Below are 12,198 nucleotides of genomic sequence, written 5' to 3'. Positions count from 1 at the left end.
TGCCACGTGCCACACCCAGAGATGTCCCTCCCTTCTTCAGCACCTCTTACTCTGCAAGGAGACACCATCCAGCTCCCACTTCCCAAAACAAGGCAGCACCACAGGGTAAAAGGCCACCTGGAAAACCACAGGCAGGGACTGGGAAAGGCAGCCCTGGTGTGATGGGGCTGAAGTTGTCAGAGGGAGAGGAGGGACCCCAGGGTGGAGTTTCTGGCTGGGGCTGTGGAGTGACACCTCTGAAGGTAAGGGCTGCCCGGGGCTGTGGTTCAGCTCAGCCCCAGTGGGCTCGTGGAGCTTGTAGCAAAGGTCATGGAAATCTCTTTTGTTCCAGAGGCTAAAAGTGGAAGGAAAATCAAATCCCCCCAGTGGGAGGCTGAGAAGGCGAAGAATGAAACACACAAAGAGCTTCTGTGTGCAGCTGCAAAAATTACCTTCCACTGCTTATTAATTACTATGGCAAGGAGTTGGGGGAAGGTATGAGGTGGAAGTTGGTAGTACCAGCTGACTTCTTGTGTTTCCCTTCCCAGAGATGCTGAGTGAGCTGGAAAACACCACCCTGGTGGTTTGGGGTGTCACCCTGGTGTCTCTTTGGGCTGTGGGCTGTGGGTGAGAGAAATCTGCTTTCTTCATGGTGCCACTGCTCTCAGCAGAGGCTGCTGGGAATCCTTCCCGAAGGGTTTTGTTTGAGGGGATGCTGGACAAGGGCACCTCAGAAATTCTGGAGCTGAGGATAAATGGGGTCATCTAGGAGATGGGGGTTTCTAGGAGAGAGTTAAGGGGCGCTCTCAGCTTGTTACTGCCCTTCTTATGTTGTGACCACAGCTGGAGATGGGATATTGGAGCCCAGAGCAGAAACATCTCCCTCCAGGACTTGGAGTGGATTGAGGGTTTGCAGCCCTGGGCGCAGAAAATCCTGAACCCTTCTATTCTCAGCCACACCACCCCACACAGGAACACCAGTACAGACGGGTTTGTCACCTCCGAGCTCCCTTGGATCCCCGCACAGCCCTGGAGCTGCCTGGGGGAGCTCCCCACCCCCTGGCTCATCCCGTTCCTCCGCGCCGGGGCTGTGCAGCCTCCCTGACGTCAGCGCAGCAGCCAGGAATCCCCTGCACGGAGCCGCAGCCGCCTCTCGCAGCATGCATCACTCGGGAGCCCCCAGCGCCCGACTGCAGGCACAGCACCCTGGCTGCAGGCACAGCACCCGGGATGCAGGCACAGCACCCCGGGATGCAGGCACAGCACCCCGGGATGCAGGCACAGCACCCCGGGATGCAGGCACAGCATCCCCTGGCTGGCTGCAGGCACAGCATCCCGGCTGCAGACACAGCATCTCAGCTGCAGGCACAGCACCCCGGCTGCAGGCACAGCACCCCGGCTGCAGGCACAGCACCCCGGGGTGCAGGCACAGCATCCCGGCTGCAGACACAGCATCTCAGCTGCAGGCACAGCATCCCGGCTGCAGACACAGCATCTCAGCTGCAGGCACAGCATCCCGGCTGCAGACACAGCATCTCAGCTGCAGGCACAGCACCCCGGCTGCAGGCACAGCACCCCGGGATGCAGGCACAGCACCCCGGCTGCAGGCACAGCACCCCGGCTGCAGGCACAGCACCCTGGCTGCAGGCACAGCACCCCGGGATGCAGGCACAGCACCCCGGCTGCAGACACAGCACCCCGGCTGCAGGCACAGCACCCGGGATGCAGGCACAGCACCCCGGGATGCAGGCACAGCACCCCGGGATGCAGGCACAGCACCCCGGGATGCAGGCACAGCACCCGGGATGCAGGCACAGCACCCCGGGATGCAGGCACAGCACCCCGGGATGCAGGCACAGCACCCCGGCTGCAGGCACAGCACCCCGGCTGCAGGCACAGCACCCTGGGATGCAGGCACAGCACCCTGGCTGCAGACACAGCCCCCGGGACTCCCCGCCCGCCGAACCGCGCCCAGGGCAGCCCCAAACCCCGCAGCTCACACACAACCGGCCGAGCCGGGCTATCACGGTGTGATTCTTGAATAAACAGCACTCGATGAGTGCAGGGCGAGGGTTAACACGAGTTTAACACGAGTTTAACACGAGTTTAACACGAGTTTAACACGAGTTTAACACGAGTCTGCTCTGCCCCCTGTGCCCCCCTCCCAGGATCTCTCTGCAGCCGGGGAGGGGGGAGGCAGCCAGGCGGTGTAATTTGTGTTCCAGCTCCGCCGCTGCTCCCGGTGCTTCCCAGAAGCAAGTAAAAATAGCACTCTGTCATTTGGTAAATAACAGCTATCTCCTCCCGGGCCCGGGGAGCCACGAGCACTTAAAGGGGGGATGGCAGGAGAAAGGGGGATGTCTGCCTTGGGCCAGGGCCAGGACGATGGGGAGGGCTGGGATGGGGACACAGAGGACATGGAAATCCCAAAGCATTGAGCACACCCAGGGAGGTGACAGACCCTGCCCGTGTAGGGCTGCGGGGGCTGGACCTGGCCCTCCCCGCAGGGAGGGGGAATTGTGGTGTGCACAAGCAGCCAGATCTGGGGTAGCACATTCCTGGAGGAGAGGGGTAGCTCTGAAACAGCAGGCAGGTGTGGGAAGTGCCATGGTAACCCTGTGGGAAGGGTTGTTTCGTTTGCATTTGCATTGCAGATCTGCCCAGCTGTGGGGGGTTTCTACAGGTGGGAGCAAGGCAGCATGGCCTGGCAGGCAGAGAGCAGGCTCTGCACCCCAGGGGGAAGGGGCAGCCCTGGCTGACCTGCAGCACCTTGTTCTGCTCTCACACTTGCTTCAGATTGTTCCTAGAAACATGCTTGTGCTGAAGCTTTGCTGAGCTTGTACATGGGCAAAGCCCCCAGACAAAGGAATCATCCTCAAACAAATGGCTTGGGAACATGGCACACGACTTGGATCTCTAAATTCAGTTCAAATACTGAACTTGAAAATCTCTTGCTCTTCCAGTTTTGTGTTGCTCCGGGGTCTTTTTTTGCTTTCCTGGTGCAGCAGCTCAGCAGGGTGGCTGGAAGGGCTTGAGCAGCCCACCAAGGGCTCTGTTGGGCAGTGTCGTGCCAATCCCTAGGGCAGCCACACCTTGCTCTGCTCCAGCTTCCTGCCTGAACCCAGGCCTTGCATTTTTGTTTCCCTGGTTATAACCAGGACTGGCAGTATCCACCTGCCACCCCAGCAGCCTTGAAGGCTCAACTCGTGCCTGAAAAAAAGTTGAATTGCAGGGAAGGATGCTGCTAGGAAATTAAAAATGTCATTTTGTGTTCTGCAGCAGTTCTAGGGAAAGTGCCTACCCCCCTATACAATCCTTAATTGTTAAATCTTTGGGGGGAACTGGGCAAGACAGCCAAGCTACAGTGCTAGCACATCAATGGCTTGAGCAGAAAAAAAGGAATTTCCCTGCCATGTCTCTGAGCAGAGGCAGGAGATGCTTTTCTCTCAGCGTTCTCTTGCTGAAAAAGCAGATGCAGTTTCATCTCATCCAGGCTCTGGGTGGATCAGTGTGAGGGTAAGGAGAGGGCAGGCTGCTGGGGCAGCTCCTGATTTCTCTGCAGGTGGAGGTCTCACAGTCACAGAGCAGGGAGAAATGCAGATGCTCTTGGGCTGTGGGATCACAAAGGGAGTGAATCTCTGAGGCTGGAGCTTGCTCTGTTCTTCTGCTGGTGTTTTACTTATCTCTGGATTTCCCAGCTCTGCTGAAATCCCTGCCTGCGTAGCAATGATTTAATTTCAGAAATCCCTCCGGATCCCAGCCAAATCCTGCCCTTAGGAGCACATATTAACAGAGAGGGTTCAGTCTGGCTTTTGCCATCAGAGGTGCAGAGGCTCATTTTCCTCAGTGCTGAGGGACATCACTGAGCCAGCAGTGAAGTCCCAGCTTGTCCCTTCCCTGGGTGCTGCATGGCCTTGCCAGGGGGTAAATCTGCAGTCTGGAAATGGGGGATTCTCTTCAGACACGGGTTGTAATCAGTTATTAATATTAATAAGTTATTAATAGATTATTGAAATTTCCTAATGGCATTATCTTTGATTGGATTTACCAGTAGATTGAAGGGTCAGGAAGGGGTCTCTGGGGCTCTGTGACAGCATGGTGAGGACATAAAAGCTCATTTAAGGATTGCAGGATCATGTCAAAAGGTATCCAAAACTAATTCTGCCTTTTTGTCTTCTCCTGACTTCCTGAATCCCTTCTCCCGTGCTTGGACCCAGCAGAGCACAGTGGAAAGCACAGACCCTTCTGTGCCCCCTGTCCCTCTGGGGCAGGGAACAGCCCACCCTGCACCTCCCAGGCACTGTCCTGTGTCCATGGATGGGCACAGCTCCTGCTCTGCTGTCCAAGGCTGCAGAATGAATGCCAGGGAGGGGAGGAGAGGGGAGAGAAGGGGAAATTTGTGTTTTCTCCAAGACATAATGAGCTTTCTCTCACTGCATGGGGTAGCAGGAAGAGCCTCGCATCACTGAATGTTCTCTGCTGTGTGCCTCATCTGGGGACTTGTTTGGAGGGAGACTCAGAATACCCAGAGTGTTTCAGTCTTACAGAAGGGATCATTTTGTTTAGATTTCTGGGTGTTTCACAAAGAGTACCGCATACATATTTCGTCTTTAACCTTCTTTTTATCACATCAAGGCGAGATCAAGGGTTACTTATATAGCACAATAGTATCAGCCACGGGCTGCATCAAAAGCTTCTCAGCAATAATAACTAAAGACATGTATACGTATATTTTAGCCATTAAGGAGAAAACCCTGCCAGAATGCATTATCTTATTTTGGGATGTAAAACTTTGAAGCACAAACCTAAGCTTCCTAGTACTGCAAAATAACTCTCAGGGGACAGAAGGATTTCCACAACTAAATTAAACAATGGGCCGTCCAGGCTGCTTGCAAGGCTGCTGCCATGGCCAAAATTGGGTAGTGTGCATAAAACATGAACTCTGCTTTGCAGCTTTAAATTGGTTCTTTCATTAGGAGAGCAGCTCTGAGGCAGCTAATGCCACACAACAGCGTGATCTATCCTTAAAGTGGGGAGGATTTATGGGAACTGAGTGCTGAACTCAAGGCAGCTCATCCATCATGTTTTGAGCACAACCCAGTGGGCAGAGCATGGGACTGTAAATCTGGGAAATCACTGTGCAAAGGGGGGTGGCAGCAGAGGTGTCAGTTAGGAAACACTGGAAAAAAATCCAGCCGAAATCCAAGGAAGTCAGGAAGGAGAGCTCTGTGTGCACGTGCTGGTGGCTGTGTTCAGCACTCCAGGCTATCTGAAGGTTAAAATGGTTAAAAATTCCCCCTTGTTTTAGCGCCTGGGCAGGCAGTGGGGCTCTGTGGCTTTGCAGGGGCAGTGGAGCTGCTGCTCAGCATCTGTGAGAGAATCTCAGCCCGGCACACAGGGGCAGCACGTGATGTGGGCCAGCAGCAGCTCTGTGAGAGAGAGGCACTTAGGAGAACAGCAAGCACGATGGCAGTAAAAGGCAATCAGAATATTGATTCTTTTTACATACAGATAAGCCTGGAGCTGTAACAAACCCAGGTTTCCCTAAAACCGCCAGAACATTGCTAGGCTGTTTATCTGGCTGGGAGACACGAAGGGATTTCAGATTGAAAAGGAGTTCCAAAGCATCAGGGCTTACCTCTGTATTGAAAACATGTGGATCTGTGGCAGGGTATGGATCATGCAGCCACACAGATTCTGTAAATATGCATTGTCTGGCCGTGTGGGACAGATTTGTCCTCAGTGTAAGCGTGGGAAGCAGCAGAGCTGCACTGGAGATGAATGTGCCCAATTACGAGTGATAAAATCAGCCGTTGTTTGGGGCACAGAGCACGGTGCTGAGGGTTCAGCAGAGCAGGAGTAAACACCATATAACAAACCTCAAACCCTGGCCTGCACAAGGAAATTCAGCTCTCTAATTGTTTTTTTTTCCCTTTTTCTTTTTTTTCTTTTTGTCCCAGACAGTGTAACCGAAGTCAAGACAGACATTTACGTGACGAGTTTCGGCCCTGTCTCGGACACAGACATGGTAGGTCATCTCACAGGGAGGGGTGGCTTCTCCTCAGCTGCTGTGGGTGTGTCCCACCCTCATCCCAGGAGAATGTGGGCAAAAGTGGGATTTTCCTAAATGACAAGAGCTGGTGGTATCTCAGTTCCTGGGGTAGACAGGAGTTGTCTCCCAGGTGTGCTTGGGCTTTTGGAAACCAGTTGATGACTGGAGGAATGAAGGTGCTCCTTGGGAAGAGGAGAGGATGCCAGATTCTGATCTGGTTTGGTGGCAGTGCCAGAGAGACTTATTCACCATCAAACCATCCTTAGTGCCTGAACCAGAAGGGAGGCAGAAGAGAAAACAGAAAAAACATGGACTGATTGCTCTATTTTGACATGTTCAGGGAAAATTATTAATGAAAAGGCCTGAGGTCTGAATTTAGGCTTGTATTCCCACAACAGTTTGTCTTCTAATTAAAACAGGACTGTGGAGCATAATTAATAGTGAGGTTTCTCCACAGCATTTCTTGCAGCTCCTATTCCACACGCACCCAGAGAAGGGCTGCCTGTGGGTGGTTGCTCAAGAGTTCCAGGGTGCCATGAGAGGACAGCTGTGCGTTCAGGACCTCCTGCATGCCCAGCCCCTGAGCTGAGCTGGTGCTGGCACAGCCAGGCCAGCAGTGGGCAGTCCATGCCATGGAGGGAGCACATTTTGGGGAGGGAGCAGGTTGTCACAGGCTAGGCCATGCTGGAGCAGCATCCTGTGGCTCTCACAGCCCCTCCAGAGCTGCAAGGGTTGAATTTTCTGGGCTGAACATCCCTTCAGCTGTCCCACAGCAATCCTGTGCTGGCAAGCCGAGGAGCTGGGGGAGAATAAAATCTCTGTGTTTCACGGAGTTGCTCACTCCATCACTCAAACCCGTGTTGCTTTGGGAAGACCACTCCCTCCAGGGTAAGAAGTTAAGTTGATGTCAGTGTAATCAAGATTATGAACCTCATCTGAGTTCTCCCTCTCTCTCCTGCTTTTCTACCACAGCAGAGACCCATAATATATTCAGTAATCGTAGCCCTTGGGGAGTATCTGATAATTACTTCCAAGGTGGAGCATATTTGATTAAGGGAGTGTGTATAATGAACTGTGAAGAAAAAAAATATGAGGTATTGAAAAGAGGAAGGTATTCTCTGCAATGTGATTTGACAAAATGAATTTAAAATTAGGAAGACAGTTAAGGAATAATAAATTATTTCCCCTCCGCGTGTTTCGTTCCGCGCATTTTACAAATGCATAGCGAATGTGTTTTAGCTCTGCTGCTAAAAGCAAGGGAGAGAAACCCCATCTCCTCGGGAAGTGTTGGGGAGAGCCTGCTCTGGGGCTTCCTTTCATCTCGGGAGCGGGGAAATCCCTCCCTCCCCGCTGGCACCTGCCTGGTGCCGGCTGCGGCGCATCCCGGCGCAGGCAGAGCCGGGATCGCGGTGCTGGAGGATCTCAGAGCTGCTGTTCCCTGAGATTCTCCTCGGGGTTGCTGTTCCCCGAGGTAATAAAGCTTTGGAGCTTCTCTTGCCCAAAAGGTCTCACGCCAGAGCCAGAGCAGACAAGCTGAGTCCCCAGTCCGTGTTTCCAAGGTTGTTTATTCTTCATTATCTCTCAGTTCTGTCTCAGCTCTGCAGGGCGTCCCCAGCAGAGCAGGACACGCGGGGGACTGGGCGGGTCAGAGGGTCCTGGGCTTTATGTACGGTCCCCTCAACCCAACCACAGTCCAAAACGAACTTTTTATTTACAAAATTTTACCAATACCTACTACCCATGTTAACATGTCATTTCTACTCTAAACCATTCCTTGTGATACAACTCAGCAGAAAATGGGGGACGAGAACAAGAACAAGGAGCACAGGGGCCACTCCCCAATTCCTCCATCCTGCCTCTTCAAACCCATATACTAAAAATCCTAGATTCTACATTTACACTCTGTGATAAACTAAATACTACTTATTTTGAATTCTCCCAGCTTGTGATTCTTCATACAATGTGGGCATTCACTGCCATGGCCAGGGATCAGAGGCAGTGCCCTCCTGGGCTCTGTGTGAGGCTGGCTGAGCCCCTTGGACAGATCCCAGACCCCCTGTCCGGTCTCCAAACTCTCCAGGGCAGCCAGAGGGATGTTCTAGACTCCGACAGGAGGAGAGGCAGGTAAAGCTGCTGAGAGGAGCCAGGGAGAGCAGCTGATTACAAAGCATGGAGGAGGAGGAGGAGGATGTGGAGACATTTTCAGTGAGGTGCTCCAAGGCACTCCTGATCTCTGTTGGGTTTGGGGACAGAGCCCGATCACACCCGACGTGCGCCCCAGCCCTCGGGACTGAGCTCTCACTGCTTCGCCTCAGTCCCAGGGAAATTACACGAAGGAAAGCAAAAATTAAAGGGGATTTTTTTGTTTTGTGGATGGACTCTGAGGACAGAGTCAGTCTTGATGTTTTCAGTCACTTTTGTAGGCAGAGAAAAGCAAAGCACAGAATTAAGTGTGCTCCTTATGAAGGGTGAGTTGGGAATAATGCTTTTATGGAAAGAAGCATAAAAAAGAGGGAAAGATTCTGAACATGATTTCTCTCTTCTTCAGGAATGATTCCTAAGCATTAAAGAACATAAGCAGGGCCTTGGAAGTCATTAAAATTGTTTTGCTTCTTCTTCTGGCACTTTTTAAATGGGAACAGGGAACAAGAGAGCTCTTCTTCTGATAAGGACTTTTCCCAAATCTCCTGGGACTGCACACAGGCTCATTTCTTTGGGTTTATCCCAAGAAATAATGAATTAGAAATCACTTCCATGAAGGGGAAAAATACCTTGTATGGGGCACAGCCCTTGAGAATGCAGAATTTCTCTTTCCCTCCCCAGCCAAGATCCAGAAGGTTCATTTTGGAGCAGAGGTGTCTCCATGGCCAGGAAGCAGGGATGGATTTATTTACTGAGATGCCTCCATTCGGCTGCCATCTGCTGCAAAACCTGTAGGAATTTCTCTGTCCTATAAGAAAGTGATGCACAGCAGTTTTTAAGCGCTGCTGAGAAGTGCTGCAGGAAAGAAATCACTCACAATAAGTTTAGTTGGCCCTGCAGCCTCCAGGAATGCATAAATAAAGACTATGAGCCTGCAGGCACAGGGGGAAGGCAGAATAGTTGGGACAGACAGGTTTCCCAAAGACCCCTCTGTCTCTAAAAGTGCTTTCTGAATCTGCATTCACTGAATGAAGAGCTGGCCTTGGCTGCAGGGTTCCAGCTTCTAACTGCCTCAGCTGGAATATGGCCTAGGAAATGGGTCTCTACACTGGCAGAAAGGAAAAAAGAAAAAGAAAAAAAGGGAAATAAAACAAGAAAAATAAGACAAAAGAAAGTCACAGGATCTTGTAGTTCAAGTCTGTGAAATCTTTGATTCAATGATTTTCTAAAGGTGGCCTGGGGAACAAAATAACATTAAGACAATGTCATGCAAGTTTATTTTGTTTCTTTTATTTTTTTTTTAATGAGCAGGAATATAATTACCAGCATCCTGGCAAGATTCCACTTCCAGGATCTTTATTTTTGCCTTCTAAAATACCTGTGTAGCTGCACATAATGGCCCTCCTCCCCTGAAACATCTGGCTGGAGGTGGTGATGCAGCAGGGCCAGCTCTGGCCACTGCAGGCTGTGCTGCAGCTTCTCTGCAGTGCTCAGAAACACTGACAGGCACATTTGGACACCACAGGTAAGTCATTATCCAGAATGTGCTGAAGCCCATCTCTCCCTGCTTCTTGTTGCACCACACTTTGTGTCACCCAGGGTGTGCCAAAACCCAGTTTGCTCTCTGAAGATGGCACCTCTTGAGCTGAGTGAAGCACAACTTCATTTCTCTCCTCTCTCCCCAAAGGAATACACCATCGACGTCTTTTTCCGGCAGTCCTGGAGAGATGAAAGGCTGAAGTTTGATGGTCCCATGAAAATCCTTCCCCTGAACAACCTGCTGGCCAGTAAGATCTGGACTCCTGACACTTTCTTCCACAACGGGAAGAAGTCTGTTGCCCACAACATGACAACCCCCAACAAGCTGCTGCGCCTGGTGGACAACGGCACCCTCCTGTACACCATGAGGTGAGGCTGGCTGTCCTCCCAGGGAATCCCAGGTCCCTCTGCACTCACAGGGACCTCAGGGTGCATCACACAGGGTTTATGCAGGCTTCCACCAACTCTTGTTGGCAGAACTGAGTCCTACCCTGCTGCTTTCCATGCTCTCCTTGTTTCCTACCTGTGCACCATCACTGATCCTCAGCTTGGCACATTTTTACAGGTAGATTTCCCCTTGTCATTCACACTGATTTTTTGCTTTTATGTGCCGAGGTAGAAGTGTTGGGATCTATAGTTTGGGAGGCTGATGTGCCACCTGGCTTAGTTTTCCTCCTGACCTGTGATGGGCTATGAATCAGGTATGCAATGTTGGTGTGGGAACATCAGGCTGGGGGAATTTGTTATTCTCCAGCAGCTTGAGAGCAGATCTAAATTTGTTCAGCATGCTAGAGCAGAACCATTTCACGCATCTAATGAGACCAAGCTTGCTTGTGACAACAATGGGGTTGTTTTTTCCCACTTTGTGGAATAATAAAAACCCAAATGTATGTGATCGATGCACATCATTAGGGAAAAAAACCTAACAAACAGCTAATTAAAAACTGTGATTTGGAGAAGCCAGGGTTGCAGGAGCCAGAGGTTGTAAATGAAACAACAAGCTGCTGATAAATGTACCAGAAAGGTATTGAGCTGATTTTGGCAAGGTGTAAATCTTTCTTTTAAAAAATTATTTTCTCTGTCTCCATCTCCAATCCAGTCCTAAGTAATAACAGGCTTCATTGTGGATTCTGTGTGCTGAGATGCTGCACTTTCACCTCTGTTTTTGAGGACCAGGCAGGATTTCATCTCTTCATAGTTAAACTGGCTGTGAATCTACATGGTGTCAGCAAGTTTTACAGCCTACATTGATAAACAATGCCTTGCTTTTGTGCAGCACTTCTCAAATATGAGCTAATCCTGCCAGTGCCCTGGGGGTTTAGGTCTCCACACATCAGTGATCTCACATTAAGGCAGATGGGGTAAATGAAGGGAAAAGCCCAACTTGACTTAAGGGCTCTGTTCTGCTCCCAGCTCTCTGACCTGCAAGTACACAACTCACACTCCCCACAGTTTGTATCATTGTCTGACTGTAAAGTATTACAGGAGCTGCTGGCATAAGACAGGGGAAAAAAAATACTCAATTTCAGAGCTTTTAAATCATTTCGCTACTTCTTTATTCAGCAAACAGCCATTAGCTTCAGCAAGTTTTGTGTGACTAAGAAAGTATTGGATTTATTTTTTCATTCAGGGCTGGGCAGGTGCCAGGATGGCAGCAGCATCATGAGGCTCTTGGGAATGAGCTTCTGGAAGAAAAGAGAGCCTTGGGATTTTTAAAAATAAACTCAAACCATCCTTCAGTTTAGCTGTCTGCAGAAGAATTGGGGAATGAAGGACCTCCTCTTACATGTGCTCCTGTCCCCTTAAATACATCCCTAAGGCTTTGTCAGAGGTGAAAAGCCCACCCAGAGGCTGAGGGTGGACATGAGACCTTTTGTCATGTTTGGAATTGCACAGAACCAGGAGCTCTTGTGCACAGAGATCTTTTCTTTACCCAGTTTGTGAAGCCTGGGTGGGGCACTGGCCAGCACGTCCTGGAGCTGGTCAGGTGGTTGGAGCTGACCAGATGACCACAGCGTGCTGGGGCAAAGAACCCCTCTGGAATTGCACATCCAAGTTGGGATGTCCATCCTGGAGCATCTGATGGTTCCCTTTCTTCCTCTTGGTGCTGCTCAGGACCCCCAGGGTCTCTTCTGACTGGGGTGTCAGAAAGGAAAACACAAGGGCACAGACTGCAGGGCCAGGACCAAGCCTCAGGCTCAGCCACCAAACCCTACCTGGCTTTGCCACTGCAAGGCACTCCCACCTCAATTCCCCTGTCAAATGCTGATGGTGGTACCTCCCTCCCTTGTTAACTGCCTTGAAACCTCCTCCCAGCAAAAGGCTGGAGGGAGTCTCCTGTTTTCTGTCCAAGGGATGCATTTGCTGTCCTCCCCCATGCCCAGGGACGTGCATGTGTGTCCTTCTTAAAGGAAAGAACAGGACCTTGAAGCCAAACTCCCACAGCTGACATCCAGCAAAGTGCAAATCCAAAGGGGTGCCCTGCT

At 51.0% G+C, this 12,198-nt stretch overlaps 1 protein-coding gene across 9 annotated transcripts in view; it reads left to right on the top strand.

Annotated features, from left to right (window-relative positions):
• LOC134560632 (gamma-aminobutyric acid receptor subunit alpha-3-like) overlaps positions 1 to 12,198 on the top strand; it is a 77,355-nt gene that overhangs the window by 33,702 nt on the left and 31,455 nt on the right. For all 9 annotated transcript variants that reach the window (XM_063416832.1, XM_063416833.1, XM_063416834.1 and 6 more), the window contains exons 4-5: positions 5,940 to 6,007; positions 9,861 to 10,081. In XM_063416832.1, the coding sequence (XP_063272902.1) occupies positions 5,940 to 6,007; positions 9,861 to 10,081 (289 nt within the window). The remainder of the gene's footprint in view (positions 1 to 5,939; positions 6,008 to 9,860; positions 10,082 to 12,198) is intronic.

The sequence above is a fragment of the Prinia subflava genome, chromosome 20 (assembly GCF_021018805.1).
Source record: "Prinia subflava isolate CZ2003 ecotype Zambia chromosome 20, Cam_Psub_1.2, whole genome shotgun sequence".
Classification (NCBI taxonomy): Eukaryota; Metazoa; Chordata; class Aves; order Passeriformes; family Cisticolidae; genus Prinia; species Prinia subflava.
This window is presented reverse-complemented; position numbering and strand designations above follow the sequence as displayed.